General features: G+C 42.0%; 1 protein-coding gene and 1 non-coding gene across 4 annotated transcripts in view; both read right to left on the bottom strand.

The window, feature by feature from the left end:
- The window catches only part of APOO (apolipoprotein O), a 62,073-nt gene that overhangs the window by 2,167 nt on the left and 34,388 nt on the right, over positions 1-25,518 (bottom strand). For 2 of the 3 annotated variants that reach the window (XM_059386322.1, XM_059386324.1), the window contains 4 exons: positions 23,541-23,636; positions 17,060-17,151; positions 13,250-13,330; positions 2,033-2,098 (listed from right to left, as the gene is read on the bottom strand). In XM_059386322.1, the coding sequence (XP_059242305.1) occupies positions 2,063-2,098; positions 13,250-13,330; positions 17,060-17,151; positions 23,541-23,636 (305 nt within the window). In that variant the 3' untranslated portion in view covers positions 2,033-2,062. The remainder of the gene's footprint in view (positions 1-2,032; positions 2,099-13,249; positions 13,331-17,059; positions 17,152-23,540; positions 23,637-25,518) is intronic. The other variant, XM_059386323.1, reaches the window with a different exon arrangement.
- Positions 14,236-14,385, bottom strand: LOC132007990 (U12 minor spliceosomal RNA). The gene has a single exon (XR_009401525.1). It is a non-coding gene; the product is annotated as a U12 minor spliceosomal RNA (small nuclear RNA).

Raw genomic sequence — 25,518 nt, 5'->3', positions numbered from 1 at the left:
GCCGAAGGCAGTGGCTTAACCCACTGAGCCACCCAGGCACCCATAAAATATTTTTTTAAAAAGATTTTATTATTTATTTGAGAGAGAGCATGAGAGCACAAGTGGGGGGAGGGGCAGGGAAAGAGGGAGAAGCAGTTTCCCAGCTGATCAGGGAGCCGGCCACAGGGCTTGATTGGATCCCAGGACCCTGGGATCATGACCTGAGCCAAAGTCAACTGCTTAACCAACTGAGCCACCCAGGCACCCATAAAAAAAATTTCTTTACAAAAAATATGTATTGCTTTTATAGTTTGAAAACTCCATCTCCAACAGAGACGTAAAAAAGGGAAGAATGAAATCAAGGTTGTATATACAGTAAGCTGAACCCTGGCCCAGAGTATTTGGGAAAGAGGAAATAGATATTTATGTAGTTTCCCTGTATTCCAAGTCTCACTGTCCCTGCAGCAAAATGTAATATATTCAATGTCAAGTTTCTGGAGGACACATGTGGTTTCCTGGCTGCTCAAGTTCTAGTCTCTCTTCCAATAGCAGATCCACCCCGTATGCATCTGACCTGGCTCTCCAGAGATGCCGATTCTGGGGGTGGGGCTTAGGCCTCTGTCTTTTAACACGTTCCTGCAGTAATTTGGTTGTATGATAAAATTTGAGAAGTACAACTCGGGGCTACCATAGGAAGGGCTGAGATGTGAAAGAGGATCTGGCTTTGTTTTCTGTGACCCTTAAGGCAGGATCAGAACCACTGCATCAGAGTTACAAAAAGACATATTTTTGCTTAGTATAAGAAACAGCTTCCTTAAAAATCAGAACTGTCCAAAGACGGCTGTCCTGTGGGGTGAGGTGCCTATCAGTGAAGATGAAAAGTGAGAACACATAGGGCAACAGGGTATTTATGCTTGAGGCTGGCTGGGGGGCCAGAGGACCCCTCTCAAATTCTAAGACTAAATGACTCTCTACATCCCTAAAAATATGGAGACCGCTTGAGAAAGAAAAACCTCACACTGAAGGCTTTCATGGATTGTAAATAGAAGTCATGGTTTACACTAAATGTAGCGGTGATTTAAAAAAAGACTATAAAATTCATATTCACTGCAGAATATTTTAAAATATAGAAAGTTATATAGAAAAAAACTATAAAAAACATCCATAATTCTACTATACCAAGATATATACTTAAATTTTTGTCGTATTTCCTGGTCTTTATTCTTTCTCAAAACATACCATACTACCTTGATTTTTCATTTAACGAATTTCCATGCAATTAAATATTACTGAAATATAATAACATTCCTCTTCATAGATATGGCAGAATTAAGCCACTTTTTGTAGCTCAATATTCAATTATTTCTGAACTCAATATAATCTTATCAGGAAATCACAAGTGCTATTACAGCATTTTTAATATATACACAAACTAACATTAATATAACTAGTGTTTTGTACTTAGCAGGTATTCATGAGTAAATACTGAACAAATGAATGAAGACAGTGAATCGAGTATAAGAGCAGAAGAAATCACGCCCATTTTCTGACTTCATCTGGTATCCTAAATTCCTCTAGCCTGAGGTAACTCAATCTTTAAAGAAAGAATAATTACACTTATGAATTCCCTATGGGAATTTAATGATAATATTTCCATATAATCTTGAGCTTCTCTACAACCATCACTCATTCGACAAATGTTTATTCAATGACTATCAGATGAATAGAAGCATGCCTACAATAGTAAAGTGTTATTTGAAAAAAACACAAACCTAAGAAATAATGGCACTTTTCAATTGTTTAAAACAGTTTTGTAGGCAGATCTCAAGTGCCAAGTTCTAGCTTGTCTAAAAAGGAACTTCTCAGGTATGGACACAAACAAGTGAAGGCACCTAAATCCACAAATTAAAGATGGAATGAAACATCACACTGGCCCTAATGAATCTACATGAAGCTGAAACTGCTATAATTAATTGAGTTAAATCAAGAACAAGCCATTTCAGCTGGTGCTAACAAGGCTTAAAAAAGACTAGAGAATTCTCTTGGTTTTTACCTGATTAAAATGGGCAGAGCATGCAGCATTCTATTTATTTCCAGGTGAATTCTTCACATTTCCTGGCTTATAAAACAAAAATTAAGAATATTAATACAGTTTAAAAAGAAATAGTGATGCTTCTAAAGAAAGACTGGAATGTCTCAGCATGCCCACCTTCAGTATTTGGCTGAATACAACATTAAATATTCTTATAATGCAACCTGACCCATTTCTCAGTTAACTGAAGGAATTATGAGGGCTCCCTGAGGGCCCTGCTGTAGACTGTGACTTAGGCATGGAGAAGAGCAGGAACTAAAGCTCCATTAATCCTCACCACAGAGATTCAGCCAAACAGCTGATTCTATTAAAAAAAAAAAATCCAAAAGTAAAAAGATTTCTTTGCTACTTCATGCTGCTGCCAAAGCTAAGGAATTTTTTTAAAAATTAAAAATAAAGAATAAAGCTGTTCTTCTCTGTGTATCATCCACCATAGGGGCCAAATCACAAAACATGTTTACTGCGAAAAAGGTTATAATTGGACCACACCCATTCTGTCTGGCCACCATCTGGGAACGTATAATTAGGTCATGTCATCTACCAGAAGTGATGTAGGAAAGTTTCTAGTAGGAAACGTTCATGCGGTAAAGGTTGAAGGCTTTACTTTCCTCCCTATATGTTTTCAATACTGTAATTCTGAAAACATGTTAGTAAGAACTGATATCCATCAAGGAGATGAACTCTCAGGAGATGGCAACAGAAAAAGAGTAGGCTGTAGGTAAGCGGGCAATAGGGCTGGGATCCCATGGTCTAGACTAGGTGCGGGTTCTCCTGGTGGACTTCTTGCAGTTATCCATGGATGAAGGGGGGGGGTAGTGAGAAAGCAGGAACATATAACCAACCCTGTAATTTCAGAGCATGGTTTCTAGGCAACTCCAGGCTTATCGGAGTGGCTGAAAACTGGTCTGTAAGCATGGTGATCATATATCCCGGCATGCCCAAGTTCTACAGGTTTATACCCACTGTCCCAGTATAATTAACAGCACCCCCTTTCACTCTCAAGCATATGCTGACTTGGATAATAAATTATATGGTTACCCTATCTCCAGACCACATCCACTTGATGATGAAGTTGTGGGGAACAAGGCCCTGTGTATTGCTTGGCAGATCATCAAACAACACCCATGTCTACTTGTTGCTCTGAACAGAGTTCTCTCTACAAGACTCAGTACCGTGTGCCTTACTGTATTCCTTGAGAGCCACAATCACACACACAAACACAAACGCACCCAGAGGCCTTCTTGCTGTTGCTTTCGCAACCTGCCAAGCTCTTTCCTAGGATGAGAACTTTGCAAAATGTATCCCCTGACCTAGACTGGTAAATCCCACTTCTGCCTGGCTAAATGCTATTCATCCTCTAGATCAAGGCTTTTCCATCATGTGTCCTTCAATTTAGATGAGAACCTTTTATTCACATTCACAGCACCCATGTGCTTCCTGTTTTGTAGAATTCCTCCATTCATTTACTAATATATAAGCGGAATCATTTACTAATATATAGGCTTTGTGAGGGCACAATATCCCTAGGACCTCCTAAGAACATGGTATTTAAACATTTGTTGAATAAACAAATGAAATGCAACAGAACCTAGAGATCTGATGAGGGTAAAAAAAAAACGTTCGGGTATGCAATTAATGAAGAACAAAAAGAGATAAAAATAAAAAGAGGCTTCATTTATGAAGGTAAGTGTGATAACCATGTCCGGCAATTGGGTCCATCATAAAAGCCATATAGTTCTCTACCTAGTTAAATATATTAGGTGTGAATTACCTTAATGTAATGCTTGTCAAGTACTTCTAATGATATTCTTATATATTCTACTATCCATATTCGCCAGCATCTCGATCTCAAAAATATAAGATGCTAAATTCATTGGACATTCAGAAAATGGGCACATAAAATATTCTTCTGGTTGAGAAAAACAACTCTGTTGCTAGGAAATTTTTCTTGTTTGGTTACATATCACTTATAGTATAACAAAACATGACAGTCAAATATCTCACTAAAGAAATATTGAACCCATCCACCCTATTACAAATCAGATCTCTCTTGGCAGAAACTGCCATGATCTCAGAAAAAAAAAAGAAATTCTCCAACTTCAAAAGACAGACTGTGATTAAGTACAAAAGCCAGAAATTAACTTTTTGGGGTATTTTTCAGATAGTTGTATTTGAAATATTTTATAACTGATTCTCCTTATAATTTAATTTTGATGTCTATCAGGTTTCACTTTTTTTAGGACTGATTTATTTAGGGGAGCCCAGGTGGGGTGATTGCTCTCAGATTTACTTATTTTAGAGAGAGAGTGTGTGTCAGTGGGGGGAGGAGCAGGAAGGGGAGAGAATCCCAAGCAGACTCCCCACTGAGCATGGAGCCCAACACAGGGCTCTATCCCAGGACCCTCAGACCATGACCTGAGCCAAAATCAAGAGTCAGAAGCTCAACCAACTAAGGCACCCAGGCACCCAGGCTTCATTGTTTTTTAACAATTAATACATTTTACTTAACCCAACATAACTAAAATACTAATATTTCAACATATAATCAGTATAAAAATAATGATAGTTTACATTCCTTTTATTTGTACGGTGTCTTCTAAGTTTGCTGTGAATTTACATGTACAGCACACACCTCAAATCAGACTAGCTATATTTCAAGAACTCAAGAGCTGCTGGCTGCCATATTAGACTATATAGGGCTAGAGGAATGAGGTAAATAGCGCTATGATGGCTCGTTTTATGTGTCAACTTGGCTAAGCTATAGAAGAAAATTTATTTTCTTACCACAGCCACGAACATGAATGATAATTTCTATTAGCAAAATCAAAACACTTGTTTTAGTCCAAACATTTACTTCTAATTAGTATGCACTGCCATGTGAAGAGGGATTTCCTCAGACAAACCTCTGGGGGAGACCAGCCCACTGAAATGTCCGAGCCCCTCACCAGTTGATTATTTAGATCAACTACTTAACTTCCCCAAATGCAGTTTTCTCATTCACAAAATAGGGATAATATGCCACGGACTCTTTGTAAACAAAAAGTTTGGCACCCAAGACCGAGCTCACAGCAAGTACTCAATAAACATTATTTATCCTAGGTAAAAGATCACATATCTTTATGACAAAGAAATGAAAGTAAGGATAAATGTCCTGTTAAAAACCCCAGTGATATCCTAGTTCACTGGCTAAGGTAAGCAGAATCAAGCCTCCCCCAAAAATGTCTGCATCCTAATGCTGAGAATTGTGACTGTGTTACCTTGCGTGGCAAAGGTGAATTTACGTGGCATGGAGGTTCAGGCTGCTCTTGGCTGACTTTCCAACAGGGAGATTATTCTGCATTATTACATGGGTTCCGATAGAGAGGGAGGCTGAAGGCAGGGTCAGAGAATGGGACATGAAAAGAATTCAACGGGCAGTGGCTGGCTTTGAAGATGGAGGAAGAGGGCTGTGAGCCAAAGAGAGCTGCAGCCTCTAGAAGCTAGGAACAGGCCTCAGCTGGCAGCCAGCAAAACAGACCTTGACCCTACAACCACAAGGAACTGAAACAAATTCTGTCAAGAGCCTGAAGGGGTGGGGGGGGTGCATTCTCCCTTGGAGCCGCCAGAGAGGAATGTAGCCCTGCTGACACCTTGATTTAGACTTGCGACCTACGACCTACCGGGTCTTAAGAGAATATAAATTTGTATTACTTTCAGCCAGTACATTTGTAGTCATTTGTTTTGGCAGGACAGGAAACTAAAACACTGGTGGGAGGACTCTTGACTAGTGGATATAAGCCCTCCGGTTCCATTTCCCATCAGGAGATGTCAGCTTCTCAAGCAGAAGCAAAAGTATGCAGTGTCACAGGACATCTGTCATGGCTATCACGTGCGAGAGTCTGGCCATTTTATAAGTTTCTTACAGGGATAAACTCATTTCGTCCTCAAAGCGGCCCCATGTGGTCCTACTCCCATTTCCCAGGGTGCCTGAGCAATGTCCCCGGGTTTCAAGGCTTGTAAGAGGCAGAGGCGAGGCGGGGCCTGGAGCATCTGCTCTGGAGTCCAGGCTCTGAGCCACCAGGTGAGGCCGCACTCTGCTTGGTCCACCTTTGCTGATGCAAAAGCCTGTGCCTTTCAAAACAGGAGATGCTCCCCTTGTTCGGGATTTTTAACTTTTTATTTTGTTAAGTAGTGATGTTAAAAAAAGAAAAAAGAAAAGAAAAATTCATTGCCAAGTACCTTTAGTTTTTAAACAGCCGACACCAGAAAAGGCACCAATTCAGAACAAATTTAGCTTTATGGAAAACCCACCACATCGCCCTTATTTTTATTTATATTTTATTGTGTTAAGAAGACTTAACAGGAGATTGACTCTCCGGACAAATTCTGAAAGTACGATTCAGTCCCGTTGACTTGCAGGCACAGTGGTGTACGGCAGATTCTAGAACATACTCATCTCACGTGACTGATACTTCATACCCCTTGAACAGTAACTCCCCGAGCCCCTTCCCCACACCCAGCCCCTGGAAACCACCATTCTGCTCTCTGAGCCTGTTAGTCTATTTCAGACACTTCATGTAAGTTGAATCACGCAGTATTTCTCCGTCTGGAATAGAAATACCCAAAAGGATCACTGTGAAACCACGCAACTTACTGAGAGCTAAATTGAGTGTGTTTAGCAAGCTGTGGAATTTGGAATGGAGGAAGAGAAAGCGCAACGTATTTACTCAGGGTGGTGGCTGTTGCTTCCCTTTCATTTTCCTGCTGAGCCAGCAGGGGCCTGAACACAACTATTAAAAGCCCGGCTTCAGAAGTTCTGCTCGCTTTTCGCGTTAGTAACAGGTTTATATTTCTTCGTGGATTTTCCTGCCCTTTCAAGAATTATTAAGATTTTGCTTTTTAGTTTTTGTTGGCCTTTAACGGTCATTCTACAATTCTTTCATAGTAACTTCTTACCTTTTTTTTTTTTTAAACCTAGTGAAAACTAAACGTGCCATTTACTGAGACACACTGCTGTGTCTGGCTAATTATAGGACAACTCCAAAAGAGCCATCTGTGACCCTGAGGCCCCACGCCCACAACTGGCATCCATCTCGGATACTCAGACGTTGGCTGATACTTGCGAAAGGGTTTCGGGTCAACAATGGACAATCAGTAAATAGTTTCAGGCTTTTGTTAAGCTCCTAGACTCAGAGTGAAAACCATAATGGAAAAAAATCAATAAAATCAACTACACTAAGAACTTCTGATTGTCAAAAGACACCCAAACTGAAAAGACAGCCCTCAAACTGGGAGAAGGCATCTGCCAACATGTGACCCACAATATTAGCTAGAAAGGAAAAAAAAAAAAAAAAGAACCCCTGTAAATCACTAAGGAAGAAACACATTCCTCATACCAAAAAATGGCCAAAAGACAGGAGTAGTAGGTGTGTCAAGAAGAAGAAACCAATGAACACGTGAAAATGCTCAACCTCATTAGTGATCAAGGAAATGTACATTAAAACTACAATGAGAAATTCTGAAGCCATTGTGACATGCCAGATAATGAGGAAACCATCAGACTACTTGGGTCATGTCAAAAGGACTCAAAGCCAACTTCTACTAGCTGAAGTGGGACAATTTGAATTGAAATAAGGACTATGAATCATAAAACATTCAAATCCAAATATGTATAAATCTACAAATTCATAACTGTATTTAAAAAACTGGTGACCCTCTGAGGATGAGAGGGAACCAATCCATTATTTTCAAAACTGGATGCATAAGAGAAAAAACAAAGCATTTATCCTGTCTTTCCTCTAACTGGGTAACTAAACAGTAGATGAGCAGAAGTAGTTCCAGTATTAAACTATTGCAGCTAATATGTGAAAAATGACATGACAGAGGTAGAATATAACCATTTTCTAACCCCCAATAAATCCATGGGTCTAGGCACTGGGCGTCAATACCCATTAATATCAAAACGGCAAAGTGAAAACCAGACTTAGGTGCCTATGCAGACCTACAGCCTTGCCCAAAGGATCAAACACAAACCTCATCAATCAATCATCTGAATCCAGCTGCCAATCTGCAGGAAATGCAGAGAAGACAGCAACATGGTCAAGTGTGCCATCAGCAAGGCCCAAACCAGTGGAGACTCTTTAGGTCCCACATGCCATGTTCTGTTAACAGATACATTGTAAGGAAAATAAGAAAGATGGAAGGGGAACCTGTAGATTCAAAGTGACTTAAAAAGGGGGGAGAGGGAAAAAGACTTAAAAGGCATATAAAGTCAGAAATAACAAGAGGCAGGGGCGCCTGGGTGGCTCAGTGGGTTAAGCCACTGCCTTCGGCTCAGGTCATGATCTTAGGGTCCTGGGATCGAGCCCCGCATCGGGCTCTCTGCTCAGTGGGGAGCCTGCTTCCTCCTCTCTCTCTGCCTGCCTCTCTGCCTACTTGTGATCTCTGTCTGTCAAATAAGTAAATAAAATCTTAAAAAAAAAATAACAAGAGGCAAAACTAAAGTGACAGGGATAAATACTTAGGTGACAAAACCATAAAGAAAAATAAGAAAGCTATTATTATAAAAGTCAGGGTAATAGATATTTTGGGATGGAGGGAGAGAACTGTAATTGGAGTGGGCTACATGGAGGGGATTCTAGGAAGGCTGGAAAAATTCTGTTTTTTGTCTTTAGATGATGGTCACAAGGGAGCTTGCCTTACACTAATTCACTAAGCTAAAAAAAGAAATTAAAAAGTTGTTGAAGGAATGCACATTATTGGGGCAGCTGGGGAAACCCGAATACAGACTGCATAGGAGGTAAGGCTTACGGAAACAAGGAAATGTTAACTTTCCCCAGTGTGATAATGGTATTGCGATTCTATTAGTGAATGTCCGCATTCTTTGGAAATACACGCTGAATTAGGTATGGGTGGGAAGTGCCATGATACCCACAACTAATTCTCACATAGTTCAGGAAAAGAAAATACATGTGTGTGAGTGCCCACACATGTGTAAAATAAGAGACCAAGCCAATGTGGCAAAATGTTAACTGGTGAATCGAAGTGAAGGAGATAGTCATTATTATTTCTGCAACTGTTCTGTAGTTTTGAAATTTTTTCAAAATAAAAATTGGAGAATAAAGTAAAATCGCACTTGCATGCGCACACACGTAGGCATGCACACAAACACACACCCCACAGTGAAAAACTATTTTAAAGCTACCAGATGGCAAAACTGGAAGCAACCACTTTGTAAAATGACTTGGCGTCGTCTAGTAAAACTGAAGTGCAGACCCTATGAACAGGAATCCCGGCCTAGAGAAACTCCTAATAAACCTGACACAGGTATAAAAATGCTCACAGCTGTGTGTGAAACAATAAATGGAAAATCACCCAACTAGTCACCAACATGGTTATTTTCCCACAAAGGAATATTCTACAGCAGTGAAAATGAATAGACTGTAGCCATACTCAGCCCATAAACATGTTAAGGGGGCAAAACAAGGTACACAATAGTACACATAGCAAGATTCCATTTAGATAAACTCTTTGTATGTGTATTTGATATATTTTAAAGATAAAAAACAGGCAAGTTCCGCTACAATGTTTTAGAAGAAGAACAAGGAGATGAAAAACTAAATTCTGGATCGTAGTGCCCTCTGGGGAGACAGGTGCAGGAGGGGTTGGGCATGGAGAACTTGGAAGGCATTGGTAATTGCCTATCTTTTAAAAGTGGGTGGATGATTGTTATATATGTGGTCGTTATAGTGTTGGATTTTATTTTATTTATTTTTTTAAGGTTTTATTTATTTATCAGATAGAGATCACAAGTAGGCAGAGAGGCAGGCAGAGAGAGAAGGGGAAGCAGGTTCCCTGCTGAGCAGAGAGCCCAATGCGGGGCTCGATCCCAGGACCCCAAGATCATGACCTGAGCCGAAGGCAGAGGCTTTAACCCCCTGAGCCACCCAGGCGCCCCTCTAGTGTTGGATTTTAAACTCTGTCTGTCTGTGTGTGTGTGTGTGTCTATAAACAGAAGGTTTTTTTAAGATTTTATTTTTTTAAAGTAATCTCTGTTGGGGCGCCTGGGTGGCTCAGTGGTTAAGCCGCTGCCTTCGGCTCAGGTCATGATCTCAGGGTCCTGGGATCGAGTCCCACATCGGGCTCTCTGCTCAGCAGGGAGCCTGCTTCCTCCTCTCTCTCTCTCTCTGCCTGCCTCTCTGCCTACTTGTGATTTCTCTCTGTCAAATAAATAAATAAAATCTTTAAAAAAAAAATAAAAAAAAATAAAGTAATCTCTGTAGACACCCAATGTGGGGCTTGAACTCACGACCCCAAGATCAAGAGCTGCATGCTCCACTGACTGAGCCAGCCAGGTGCCCCTGTAGACAGAGTTTAAAACCCAACAGGTTATCTGAAAAATAAAAACAAACATTGGACAACTCTAGGCTCACAATATTTTCTGGACACACCACCCATCACCGCTTCACAGTTCTGAAAGAGAGTTCATTTTAGCTGAAGCGGATAAATTTCTCTGACCTGACCAAAAGCAACGACAGAACTGAAAGACTACCTCATCCAAACTACTGGTCAAATATTCAAATATTCAGTGCAAACATTTAGTATCAATTTCTAAAAGGGAAAAAGGGATGTGGCAGAGAAGAAAAATGCCACAGACTTATTTAGGGTCTCTGAGAGTAATACAACTCCATGGCAAATAATGTCATTGAGAACTGAGCCATCATTCCTACCACTGAAAATTTCAGGGCCCTGTTTTAAATACGCTGTCCACAGATTCCTTTTGACCATTTAGAACCACAAACATGTACCTTTGTTAGATCACTACAGTGGTAACTATGGACAACCATGAATTAGATTGCATCTAATTGAGACTGCTAATTTCAAGCCTGACTTGAAAACCAATTTCCAAATAAGCTAAGAAACAAACAAAACTCTCAATCATGAAGCATCCCCCCAGGTCCCTTCAGAGACACAGTTCCTGGGTCCCAAAGGATTCCTGTTCCAGGGTAACTTAAATCTTTGCTCTCATCCGTGAAACAAAATAAAAACCACTGAAATCCATAAAAGCCAACAAGAAGGGGGAAGCGCAATCAATAAAAAACAATGGCATTTCACCATCAGATAATTTCTGAAATCTATCAATATTTGATTAAAGCCTCCTGTTGCTCTTCATTTAAAACTTGTGCGAAATGTTTAAGTAGTCAACATCAATTTTATTACTTTCTAGTGAGAACACACAACGGTCAGGAAGAAATTACACTTTCACGGTAAATAAATGAAAGAACATTACATTCTCAATGACTCCGAAGAGGACAAGAGCACAGAAGACCAGAGAAAAAAAATCCAGGCCAACTGTAAGCTAATTGGACATCTTTACTCTCTCATTCCCCAAAGACTCACATATAAATGTGAGCGGCTTTAATATCTAACGTTTTCAAATTACCATAAAATGCTGGCCTGTTTAACCTGCATTCCAAACACAGTCCCGCTGCTTCTCCCCTGGGCTGAATTCTCAGAGCAGAGAAAGCTATTTCCAAGCTAGAGGCTCTGGAGGGATCCCCTCCTCGGCTTTCGTGCACAGTGGGACTGAGCTACCCACGGACACCACGGTGAGCACTCAGAGGCTCCCAGGAGATCTCCCCACAACTGGCTTTGGGGCACATGTGTCCCTGCCACCACCACAGTGAGCACTTGGAACTGAGCACGAGTTTCATTTTCCACGTTTCTTTCTAGGGCTCTGTAGAGCCTTTCTGATGTTCTTTCTTTTTTTTTAAGATTTTATTTATTTTTGACAGAGAGAGAGAGAGAGAGAGAGAGAGAGAAATCACAAGTAGGCAGAGGTGCGGGGGAAGCAGGCTCCCTGCTGAGCAGAGAGCCCGATGCGGGGCTCGATCCCAGGACCCTGAGATCATGACCTGAGCCGAAGGCAGAGGCTTAACCCACTGAGCCACCCAGGCACCCCCCTTCCTGACATTCTATTTCCTTTCCCATATAAAACTCAGTGTGGACTTAAGGAATTCTTTAAACAGGAAAGCAAGCTGCCAAAGAAAATGTCAGAGGAATGGAAACAAAACTAGGGGTGTTTATTCTTTAAAGGAGATTGCCAAAGGGCACTTGATATTAACACTGAACTTCCTATTCAAAGCTAGCTTAAACAGGCTCCAGAGAGACTAATTCCTTTAGCTACTACTAACACAAACATGAGTCTTAAGATTTCACTGGAAGACTATTTCTGTAAGTAATGAGGATGGTTTACAACTGATTCTATAATGTTACATCCAAATTCCAGTTCAAAACTGGATTTCAATTGTGACACAGTTCTTTGTATTTTTAAAGAGTATTTTGACTTGAGATAACAGAACTCAAAATCAACTCCTTCCATCTACAATGTAGAAGGTATGTTAATGTAAGAACCCTAATTCTTCCTTATCGAGCAGTGCCTCGGAGGGCTTGGAGGAGACATGATACTTTCTTCTATACTCATTCTTCCTTATCAGAGGAAAGAATGTTCTAGCGAACAGGCAACATTCATTCAGCTATGGGGCTGCAAGAAGAGATGAAAGAGGACACCCTCTTACAATTACACAGCCTTCTCCCTCTGCTGCTCATCCACCAGACATAACAGAGAATATGGGCTGTGGCTGGTGGCTGATTGCCCCCTTAGACCATGGCTCACGCCCTTAACGGGGCCAAGGAAGCCAGGGAATCCGGTCATGCTAAAGTAAAGGAGAGAGCCCATAACAAGTATAACAGCAAGAGGAGGAGCCTTGCTTAGTTTTGTGTGTGTGTGTGCTTTTTTTTGGTGGTGGTGGTGTTTTGTTTTGTTTTTTGTTTTTTTTGTTTTTGTTTTTGCCTGGGAACACAGTATGTTCCCTAAGAATCAAGTTTTGATAAAACTTTCAGAAAATATGCTACACTTTGAACACATTATAAATACAAGAGAGAGAAAATGATGATCTACGAGTGCAGTGGAATGCATTTCATGGTCACCACTTTTTAGCCTTACTGGTAATAACCCAATACACAGAGGTTCTCTTGCTCCTCCAATAAAGGCCACCAATAGAGAATCTGAGCTAGAGTCGTAATGAAAACAAACAGAAAAAGCAGGATCAGGCAACAGAGTTATCAAGAATCTTACAAAACCCTAAAGAGACCATATATTTAAACCAAAAGGAAAATAATGAAAAAGATCTTTCTCACCTTTTGAAAGTTCTCCTTCCACAAATCTTCTATGACTATGTATCCTCGTAAACCCCAGTCATATAATTTCTCCCCACTGACCTTGAAACAAAATATAAAAGATCCATTACTATTCCATACATGACTGGTAAGAATAAGAATATTCCACTTTCCTTTTTCCTGCATCCAAAAGAACTGTGGTTAAGCATACAATGACCCCAGAAGCCCTGGGGTATATACATTAAGGCCGGGCAACGTAAGCAAATACAAAGATAGTGAGAGTCGCAGCATTATAAAGAAAACACAGTTTGGTCATGCAGTCAGTGTTTGAAATAATTCGCCATAAATTACAGGTGAATAAGGGAAAAGAATGAAGGACGTCAACCACTGACAGGTGAAATTCCTGAAAACGAGACACAGAAAGAAGGCTTCTGCCTATCACATCTAACACGTCATAGCCAACCAACAAGGCACACGAAAATCACTCACTCATTTCAGGGGCCTAGTTTAAAAAAAATAGGTGAACCTAATGAAGATGGTCTTAGTTTTCCCAGGTCCCCCCAAACATACAAGTCTTCACGTTTCTATAGGGATTTTGCCTCTTGATCCAATATCCTTTCCACAACATCCTGAGAGGTAGGCGCCAGGGTCAGAGAACACTCTGGGGCCAAGACGCTCACACCTTCATATAATACTGTGAAGGCACTGCACGGTGACAGAAGGGAGCTACACTTGTGTGAGCACAGCATAATGTATAAACTTGTTCAATCACTATGTTGCACACCTGAAGCTAATGTGACATTGTGCGGCAACTACACTCAAACTGAAAAAGTTAAAAAAAAATTTTTTTTAAATGCCCTGGTCCACTTTTCACTAGCTGACATTAACTGTTGAATTTTTAAGTATTGAGTTTTTTGGGTGTTTTTGTTGTTGTTGTTTTGTTTTGTTTTGTTTACTTAAAACCAACTCACTCCGATCTATCTGCTTTTTCAATATTAAAAAGGGGACGGGCAGATCGCAGCACCCAGGCATCCCGCAAAGTAGGCGGGTCACCTTAGGAGCAACCTTTACCTGCTCAAAAATCCGTCTCACATTAGCAATGAGGATTCAGGCGTCACCCCGAATCGTTATTTTCCTTACTCTTAAGTTGAAGGCATTAAGTATTGAGTTTTCTTTAAAAAAAAAAAAAAAAAGTTTCCAGTAATTCGCATGCATCAGTCCACATGTGACAAACTATGTTGATTACTCTTCCACACGGAATTTCTACTGTGAGGTTCTGAAAGCAGTTTCTATTCTTTCTAATTTTTATAATAATTTATCTACGTGGAGCACTTTAGTTTACAAAGCACTTTCACATGAATTATCCCTATTCTAAATAACAACCTGTGCAGTAAGTAGGCAAAGATTGTAAGGAAATACTCAGTAGCCAAGTGACCAGTCCAACTAAGGTCACAGTACTAGTAGTTATTTTCTTCCGGTTGCTCTAACCGTTCTTAAAATATATGATTCTCAGACCCACTGGTAGACATATCGAGCATTTACCACATATATGACACTATTCTTGGTACTTTACATTTCCGAGAGGAAAAGAACATTTGCCATCACTTTAAGCATTTTCTTACAGTACTTCTCTCCAAACACTACTGAACAAAAAACAATGCGAGCAATTATGTGGCTGGTCCAAGGTCAGGGTATTCATAAAAAAAAAAAATTAAAACTGTTGACACAGGAACTAAATGGCACTAAAACAGTAACAGAAAATCCCTTTCAATTTATTGTAGCCAAATATACATACAATTTACCATTTTATCCATTTTTAGGTGTGCAATTCAGTGGCATACGTGCATTCACAGTGTTATGAAACCATCACCATTATCCATGTCCAGAACTTCCTCATCATCCCAAACAGATCGCTAATGTTTTAGGTCTAGTGAAAATGAAGTTAATTGTTTTGTTCTGGCTTACTCTAAGTACCAAATAAAAGACAAAACACTCCTTCCCACTGACTTGAAAAATAAATTAGAATACAACTCATATTTGCTTCCTACGATCTTGGCTGTGAATACAAAAGCTCTTTTGCAACATATGCTGTGGCCTATAAATAAAAAGACCTCTACTCAGGGGGCAGCCACATGTGCTTCCGGGGCAGCAGCCCAGCCCACCCTCCACCCCCATCCCTTTACTGGTGGAACCACAACACGCCGAGATGATGGATAATGGTGCTGATGAGCCAGGGCAGGCAGACGTGATTCACTGTTCCTGAGCCGGGGCTGAAGCAGGCATGGGGACATTAACTCTCTGCCTCCAGGACTGCATTAAACAGTGTCAAGCTCATGTGATAAAGACCTTCCCGGCATCTGCTACCAAAGCCACCCGTTTCTCACAGCTGCGGCCACTGGGCGCCCACCTATGACTACAGTGCAATCCAGGAATCCAGCCTCAAACCCGTCAGGAGCACTCCAGGGAGCTCAGGGTCAGAACGGCTTGGCTCAGAGCCCTAAGCGCCCAACTCTAAAGACAGCACCGCTACGCCTCTGGGACCAAGTCTCAGCGTGACAGAGTACCTCCAGGAACTGGGCAGGTCCCTGTCTCCAGATGCTGTCCAGGACTTCAAAACCTCGAGCCTGCTTTGTTCTTGCCAGGTTTCCAAGGCACTTGATGTCTAGAGTTCCCCACTGCCCTGAGGAAGTCTAGCCTCTCTCAGAGGTGCTCAAACATCAAGGACCCTCAAACCCCCCGGGGAGCTTGCTAAAACCCAGATCACTGGCCCTCATCTTCAGAATGTTGAGTCAGTCAGTCTGGCTTGGGGCCTGAGAACGTGCATTTCTAACAAGCCAGGGGATCCTGATGTTGCTGGTCTAGGGACCACGCTTTATAAACAGCTGGTCTAGCTGTTAGGGACTGAATTGTGTCTCTCAAAATTCACATGCTGAAGTCCTAACCCACAGCGTGACTCTATTTGGAGACAGAGCCTTTAAAGGAGTGACCGAGGTTAAATGAGGTAATGAGAGTGGGGCTCTAATCCAAAACGACCGGTGTCATTAGAAGACAAGGGTGAGACACGAGGGATGTCCACGCACCATGAGAAGGTGGCCATCTGCAAGACAAGGAGAGAGGTCCTAGGAGAAACCAACCCTTCCAGCACCGTGATGTGGACTTCCAGCCTCCGGAAGAGCATGGAAATAAATCTCTGTTGTTCAAGCCACTCCATCTGCGGTATTTTGTGAGGGAACCCTGAGCAGACTGAAACACAGCTTTACCCATCTTGCCTGCCAACTCAGTTCTCCCACTTGACAGGATGCCAACAAGTTGAGGTCTGAAGGGAAAGAAAGGAGCAGCCAACTGAGAGCCCTGAGAGGGGCACGCCCGGCAGACGGGACTGCACGCCTTGAAGCCCCCAGCAAGTAAAGTGAGGCTGACACCAGGCCCGGGGAGAAGGTGCAGAGGGCCACAGCCCGGGCCTATGCGTGCAACTCCAAGGAAGACCGGTTGTGATCACATGCACCCAAGTGGAGAATGACCGGTAACTGGCAGCTGTGGAGTGTGAGTCTCTAGACTTGCATGTAAATACGCCCCCACAAAAGGTATCTCGATTCTTTGGACTAATATTCAACTTAGTGTGCATTCTCTGAATACTGACATGATCGGAAGGAAGGCCAGAACTGAGGCACGTGGTGGAGAAAAGCACTTAAATATGTGGCAGTTCATTTTATGTGCAAACAAATTCTAGTCAGGTGCAATAAAAGCTGCAAAATAAAAAATATTAAGCAGTAAACCCAAACATACACAAGCAAGAAAAAGGGACACCCCAGCTTACTGCGTCTAACTTACCTGGACAAATACGATGGCTTGTTGTGGGTAATAAAGAGAAGCAGCAAGTCCCATGAATCCAGGCGGATATACCAGCTTCTTTATTTTTGAGCCTATAGAATAAAAGCTTGTAGATGTCAAGAGATGATTCATGACCCTTACCATCTCCGTTTGCCCTGGACACCTAACACTGAATAAGACTTCTTTTCTTTGACCCTAGATTAGCAGAGAATGTGCCTCATAATGTCATACACACCAAAAAGAACCATCACATCCCCATAGCTTTGGTGAGATATAATTCACACAAGTCACCCATTTACAGTGTACATGCATTCTGATGTATTCACAGAGGTATGCAAACCATCACTACAATCAATTCTAGAATATTTTCATCACCTCTCAAAAGAAACGCTGTATCTACTAGCAGTCACCCCACCTATTCCCCCATGACCTCAATCCCTAGAGAACCACTAATCTACTTTCTGTGTCTACAGAGATGCCTATTCTGGACACTCCACATATACACAAATATATAAACGCAGTTATATAATGCATATATAAATGCAGTTATACAGTATGTAGTCCTTTGTGACTGGTTTCTTTCATCAGCACAATGTTTGCAAGAGAACCACCACTTTTAAGGGAGCAAAAATAAAGAACGTTCTGAAAAGAAGCACATGGCACTTTGGTCTCCAAGGTTTATGTTTTTTTATAGTAAACTGATTTCCTATTTAAGGACTCAACACAAGCCTTGCTCTCCTCTCCTTTCTAATACTCCATGAAAATAACAGTAAAAGAATAAAAAACAGGTAATAAACCTGCAGTGAAGAGGAAATGGGTGGAGGGGCCACTGGGAAAGAAGAAGTGTCATCCAACTTACAGAAAACAGAGTGGACAGAAGCAAGAGGACACACAGCTATGACGTCCCAAGGACGAAGCAGCAGGTCCTCGGCAGCCCAGAGCTGGCAGGTACTGTGGGCGGCGAGGGCAGCCAAGGATCAAGAGGGAGGGAGGCGGGGGGATGTGGGGGCTACGGACAGACACAAATGCAAGCCCTGTGCAGAGCCTAGGGGTGATTCTCTCCTTCCTCCGTGCCATCTTGGTGCAAAACTATCTGTGGCCAGGCAGTCTGTCCAGCCAAACTTTTACAAAGGGGGAGAAGTATTTCTAAAGAGGGGCGCTCCAGGGGCTCAGTCAGTTAAGCATCTGACTCTTGAGCTCAGCTCAGGTCTTGATCTCAGGGTGAGTTTAAGTCCTGCATTAGGCTCCATGCTGGGTACAGAGCCTACTCTAAAAAAAAAAAAAAAAAAAAAGAAGTATCTCTAAAGAAATGCCATAAATTTTCTGCTGAGAACCAAGACAGCCAGTGTGTGTGTACATGTGAGTGCTGTACCCAAGAGCAGAGTTTTCCCCGAAATGGCCTCAGGTATAGGCACCCTCTGTATAAAGTCAGTTCCCTTTCAGCTCACCCTGAGGTAGAACCTACTGGCCAGTAAGCCCCATCTATGCACAAAAAATTCTTATTAGCATTTCAATCGCCTTGCTCTTCTACTTGACTGTATAACCAATAACCACTAGTCATTTGAGGAAGGCCTGCAGCATAAAAGGTGAGATTGACACAAGCAAGAAAGGAAAAAAATGACCCTTCAGGCAACAAAAAATCTTAAAAACAAAAATACACCTGTTATTAAGTATGGTTGAATCAACTTAATCAGCTACTACATTAAAAGAAAAAAAGGTTCCATGAAAAGGAGATAATCAAAGAACAAGAAAGAGCTACTTAGAAATGACAAACGTAAAAACAATCAAATCAAAAGGAATAAAATGAACAAGAAAATAAAAGAGACAAACAGGGTCACTTAAACAGCTTCATTGCTAATTCAGAAAGGAGAAAGAATGAGAGTAAATTTTCTTTTTTTTTATTAAAGATTTTATTTATTTGACAGAGAACAAGAGACAGCAAGAGCAGGAACATAAGCAGTGGGAGAGGGAGAAGCAGGCTTCCTGCTGTGCAGGGAGCCCAATGCGGGGCTTGATCCCAGGGCCTTGGGTTCATGACCTGAGCCTAAGGGCAGATGCTTAACGATGGAGCCACCCAGGTGCCCCCGAGAGTAAATTTTCAAAGAAATACAAACCAGATTACATCCCTACAGCTGAAGGTTGCAAGCTACAAAAATGCCCAACTAGGAATGAGGCATCTACAGGCAGCCACACCACCCTGGAAGTTCAGAACACTTAAGACTGGGGCACCTGGGTGGCTCAGTGGGTTAAAGCCCAACATGGGCTTTTTTGAAAGTTACTTGAGCATGTAGTTCAAGAACATGGCAGAGCAAACCAAGGAAAAGAGGACATGGAACCCCCCAAAAGGAGGACAGACCCAGGAGAGCAATGGAGCCATGTCCCAAGACCACCACAGAGCTGAGTCTTAGTCCAGACCGCAAGGGGGTATATGAAAGATTAGCTACCTCCATTTTTATCTCAGTCTGCACTTTCTGAAAAATTTTTAAGATTTTATTTTTAAGTAATCTCTACACCCAACATGCGGCTTGAACTACAACCGTGAGATTAAGAGTCACCTGCTCTAACGACTGAGCCAGTAGGCACCTCTCAGTCTGCACTTTCTAAATGCTGAAATCTCCCTTTCCAGCTTCTCCTTTAACTCGGGCAAAAGACCCTGTGTGCAAAACGTCCCCTGGTGGGAACCAAACCTACCCCCTCCCTCGATTAGTAAGGACTGCCCTGAGTCAGTAGGAACCACACGTGACTGACTCCAAGACAACGATGGACTTGACCTCCACTGACTACCTGCACTTACCTTTGCCCCACATTGCCCTTACATAAACCTGGAAGCATTTTCGGCACTTTGGAGATAGTCTCTAGTCCACTGTCTTCTGGGTGTTGGCCTCACTGAAATAAATTCCTTTCTTGTTTCAACACCACTCACCTCTCTGACTTTGGATTTTATCAGCGACGACTGACTGAAGCTGGCCTGTTTAAGATCCCTGAAGACAGCTGCTCTTACACCCTTGTGCCGCAGGTAGAGCCCTGGGCAAAGGGGAATGGCAGGAGAGGGAGCAGCACGGAGAACCAGGGAAGCCTGAGAATAAGGTTCAGAAAACCAATAGAGGGTGGAACAGGAGACACCTCTAGAAATGAAATTGGACCTAGAGAGTGTCTGCCAAGAGGCGCAGGGCTCTTCACGTGGGCCATGGATAGACGCTAGGGCAATGTATGTTAGTAACACACAAAATAACCTAAGTGCTGTTTACTGGTTTTAAACTCTAAACAGACATATCTCCAAAGATGGAACTAGAGCCATAGGAGACAAAACAAATGTTATCAACTAGACTCGTAATAATTTCATGTTTCTCTTCTTGTCTTACTGCCTTGATTGAAAGGATACAATTATTCTAGAACACAATGTTTTTATCCCTGGGGTCCCACCTATACACTTGGAGCTCATATAGGTGAGGACCAAGTAAAGAATAGCACACCTGACAACCAGCCATTTCTGGGTCATTCGCAAAAAACTGGTAAGCAGCAGCTCTTGGGCCTCCAGCTCCTAATGGTTCACTCAATGAGCTGGGGGCTCCAAAACTTGAGGAAGGATGTGGGGGAGGAGCCACCAGAAGCCAATGATAGTGGGCAACGACCACCTGCCACCCTTGAGTGACCTGGCTGAGTCCACATCCTCGGAATGATCACCCACTCACCTCCTAGAGAGGTGTCTCTTATCACCACCAGTCATGGCCATTCTCATCAAATGAGGAGCACTACCTTAGCATTTATGCTCAAGAAACTCTACCTTATGACCCAGCAATCCCTCTTCTGGGTATATACCCAAAGGAAATGAAGCCAGTATCTCAAACAGATACCTGCACGTTCGTGTTCACTGGAGCATTAGTCACAAGAGCCAAGACATGGAAACAACCTAAGCGTCAAGGGATGAGGAAGTAAAGAAATTGTGATACCTATATGAATGGAATATTATTCGGCTTTGAAAAAGGAGACCCTGCCACCTGTAATAACATGGATGAACGCAGAGGACATTATACTACATTATACTATGTGAAATAAGCCAAACAAAACCTGCACAATCTCACTGACAATCTGGAATCTCAAAGAGTCAAATGCATAGAAGCAGACAGTAGAAGTGTGGCTACCGGAAGAGGTGGGGTGGAGATGGAGAGATGCTGGTTACAGGGTACAAAGTCGCAGTTATGCAGAATGAGTAAGTCTAGAGAGTAATGTAGACCATGATGGCCATGGCTAACAATACTGAGTCCTGGAGACTTACTAAGAGAGATTATTGGTGCTTTCATCTTAAAAAAAAAAAAAGGTAACTATGATAGAAGGCATGTTAAATAGCTTGACCAGAGTATTCATTTCACTATGCATATGTATACATATATGTATATCAAAACATCATGTCATACACCTTAAAAACATACAATTTTTATTAAAAAATAAAAATTTGTAGACGTTAAACCAAAAAAAGAAAAGAAAAGAAAAGAAACTCTGTGCCTGGAGGGGGGTGCAAAGCACTCCAGACCCCCACTAGATATGCTCGCCGTCCCGCCCATCTTATTCAGTGATCACCTGACATTGTTTACTGCATGCCTTTCTACCCCAGCCCCAAGGCAAAGACCCGTTATTGAATATTTGTGCATGAATGTGTGTGTGCCCATATAGTTTTTTTTAAGATTTATATATTTATTTCAGAGACAGAGAAAGCGCGTGAGAGCAAGGAGGGGAAGGGCAGAGGGAGGGAATATCCAAACAGACTTCCACTGAGCACAGAGCCTGACGCAGGCCTTGATCTCACAACCCAGGAGACCAGGACCTGAGGGGAAACCAAGAGCTGGAGGCTTAACCGACTGAGCCAACCAGGTGCCCCCATGTGTTCTTTCTTGAAAAAGAATTGGGGTTTTACATTATTTTAATGCTACTGAGCCCTCCTGAGAAAAGGAAAAGATAAACCAGCAAGCAAAAATGGAGGACTAGAACCCGCAGGAGTGTGTGTCCTGCTGCTGCTGTTTTGCCCGGGAGAGCAAAGTCCCCAGTTCTCCTTAGGATGGTCACCCAGTGGTCATGCAGGGGGATAAACACTAGACAGCACAGCACAGGAATCATGCTTTAGGGCCATGCTCTCACCATGGGGGTGGCGGGGGCGGGGGAGAGCTAATCTCACTTGATTCCACATTCCTGGCTCCCTAGCAGTAGCCAAGATTCCAACAGCCTGGCCCTGAGATCTTTATAAATTTCAAACGCTATCTAAGTAACACAGAAATGCTTTTTTGGACAGCTTTACAGAAAGGAGGGGGAAAATGTTTGCGGCGGGGTGGTGGGGCAGGTAGTTGGTTCAACTTTCGCAGCTGGTTAGTAAAAATGAACTCTAACTTTAATTCTTATATATTCTGCACAGGATGGGAGGAGGGCACAGAAACTATGATAGGAGTTTGTTCCACAGGCTGAGGGAGGGGCACCAGTGCCACCTGCCTCCAGACTAAAATAATAGATAAGGCATGTACAGAAAAAGCTTTTTAAAATTGGAGGAATGGGTACCGAAGGAGTCACAATAGTTAATCTTTTTTTTTTTTTTTAAAGATTTTATTTATTTATTTGACAGAGAGAGATCACAAGTAGGCAGAGAGGCAGGCATAGAGAGAGAGAGAGGAGGAAGCAGGCTCCCTGCTGAGCAGAGAGCCCGATGTGGGACTTGATCCCAGGACCCTGAGATCATGACCTGAGCCGAAGGCAGCGGCTTAACCCACTGAGCCACCCAGGCGCCCCACAATAGTTAATCTTTTATGAGGGTCTGATTGCAGGGTTCATAAACTCTCCATTTTAGGAATTTTTATAAAGTCTGAATTTTATAATCAGTGAAACCTCAGTAGTTTATAACAAACTGATCTCATTATAGTGAAGTACCTTGTCATCCTTTATTTCCTATGAATGTTTGGAATCCAGCAGTATAGTGTAGTAACACATTTCAGGTGACATTTATTAGCTTTTAAGTGTTTTCAAATTTTTTGTATCATCACTGGTAACTGAAGCTATGACAGACACATCAAGAAATTCATAAAATCCCTACAAAATCACTGTTCTATTTACTGTGATTAATAGCCTGATTTCAATAGTGAAAAACAATAGAAACAGAGACTCAGGTGTAACAGACTTGTGGTTAACAAAAATTCACTCTTTCTGTAACAAAGAAAGATGGAAATTTGATCAAGTAAATGTGCCTATAAAGGACATAACTATATTATCCTTTCAACCAGGGGTATATAATTTCTTCCATTTCATATTTTTATAATTTCTATGTATGTCTAAAATCAAACACACTGGAGAAAACAACCTTATCAATTATATATTAAGAAAGTCATATGTTAGGAACCAACTCATTATTCTGACAACTGGCAAATAAAAAGAAAGAACCGAGTATCTATCTTATCTCTTCCTTATGAGCGGTTTTAAAAAAAACCCATAAAAGTGCACCTACCTCTAGCCAAAAGAAGTCCAACAATGCCAGCAAAACCGATAACACCAAGTCTTGGAAAAAATCCAGGAGGTGCATTTTGGAGATAGTCATAGCTGCCTACAACAGAATCAGACCAGGAAACTGTTCTATAAATTGCCCATTAAGAAACAAACCAAAAAAATCTTACACATAACTAGTACATATAGTATCAAACACTTCTCAAATAGTGTGTTCTTTGCTTTATGCTAATATGCTTTTTTTAAACACATTCTTTTTAGGTGATAAATATGCTTTATTATTCACATAGCAAGTAGCCAATTTTCAAACACTTCTGGTTTGATGACCTACTGACAGGAAAGTCATGTTAGACCACCTTCATACTCCTGAATGCAACAGATCTGAGTTAACTATGCACAGGGGGAGAAATACCAATATAGGGATTCCTTGTCTTCCAGACACAGAGATGGAATAGATTTGGAGAGATCTGCCGCTATCCTGAAGCTCTGCTGCTTGCTCTCTGAAACTCAGGAACCAAATACATGAGGCTTAGGGAAAAACGTATCCTTTGCCATCTGAATTCATGATTTGAAATCAAGAAGAGAATCAATCTGAACAATGTAGGAAACTTTTAGTGCACATATTTGAGGGAAATAGTCACTGGTGAGAGATAAACACAAAGAAATGCAGCACGTGAGCCTAGGTACCCTGCCTGAGCATGCCTTATGACCTCATCGGAATGATGACTCCTCTCCCATCCACTGAGCCAATCCCACCAAGTAAGAGCCATCTGCATTCCTAACCCTCTCGGAAAAACCTTTCCTAGACTCCTCAGCCCACGCCTCTCTCTCCACTAAAGTCCCATCATATTTATTTTCGGTACCATCATTTGGTATGCAATCCTATAGAGCACGCTGTGTGTAATTACTCACGTGTGTATTGTATGCCTCCTCAAGGAGAACATATGCTCCTGAATGGTTCACTGGTTGGACTTCTATGTTATTTTCCCTCAGCGGAAACAGTCGATGTTCATCCAACAGCTGTTTACCGAAAGCACTGCTAGGTGCTGACGGATACCAAATGAATTAAAAAATGGGTTTCAGAGAGGCTGTTAACTTCAAAACCCTTCATGTCTGTCTCAACCCCATCTTCAGCACTCTCTATGTGCTTCCAGTTTCCGGCTCAGGAAACACCGAGTCACTCCTCCAAGCCCTGATCATGCTGTGCCCTCCGTGTGGAATGATGCCTAAGTTCCACCCCCATGTCTTGGTGTGGCTGACTCTACTCTAAGATTCAACTCAGAAATCCTTCCCTGACTTTTCCCCGCCCTGCAAACCCTATTAAACTCATCTCCTTCCTCTGTACCTTCAAAAGTGGCCTGTGAGGGGCACCTTGGTGGCTCAGTGGGTTAAAGCCTCTGCTTTCGGCTCAGGTCATGATCCCAGGGTCCTGGGATCGAGCCCCACATCGGGCTCTCTGCTCAGCAGGGAGCCTGCTTCCTCCTCTCTCCCTGCCTGCCTCTCTGCCTACTTGTGATCTCTGTCTGTCACATAAATAATAAATAAAATCTTTAAAAAAAGAGAAAGAAAAAGAAAAAAAGGTGGCCTGTGACTTTCTCTGGATTTGCACTACTGTTGAAAATGTATTACATGGCCCTCAGTGGTCGTGACCGTTATCTGAATCAGCTGTGACTGTCCATGCCTGCCATGAGGCTGACTTCACAAATGTCTGCGGAACCGAACTGACTGGAATGCTCGGTAATTCTCTCCCCCAGAAAAGAATAGACACAGGCTAGTTTTCCTTTTCCTGGCTGTTTGGGAAATATGGTGATCATTTTAAACACTACTATAGGGCTTGTGGTGTTTGCACGAATTCCTGGCTGGCCTTTGACTTATTCTGCCTTTAACTTAGTTTTCACTTTCCAACTCTTTGTCTGGGTCATCTGAAGCAATTTTCTACTTCCCTTTATTTTTGCCAACCGGTGCAGTGTTTTCAATTCGAG

This window comes from Mustela nigripes, chromosome X, assembly GCF_022355385.1.
Source record: "Mustela nigripes isolate SB6536 chromosome X, MUSNIG.SB6536, whole genome shotgun sequence".
In the NCBI taxonomy this organism is placed as follows: domain Eukaryota; kingdom Metazoa; phylum Chordata; class Mammalia; order Carnivora; family Mustelidae; genus Mustela; species Mustela nigripes.
This window is presented reverse-complemented; position numbering and strand designations above follow the sequence as displayed.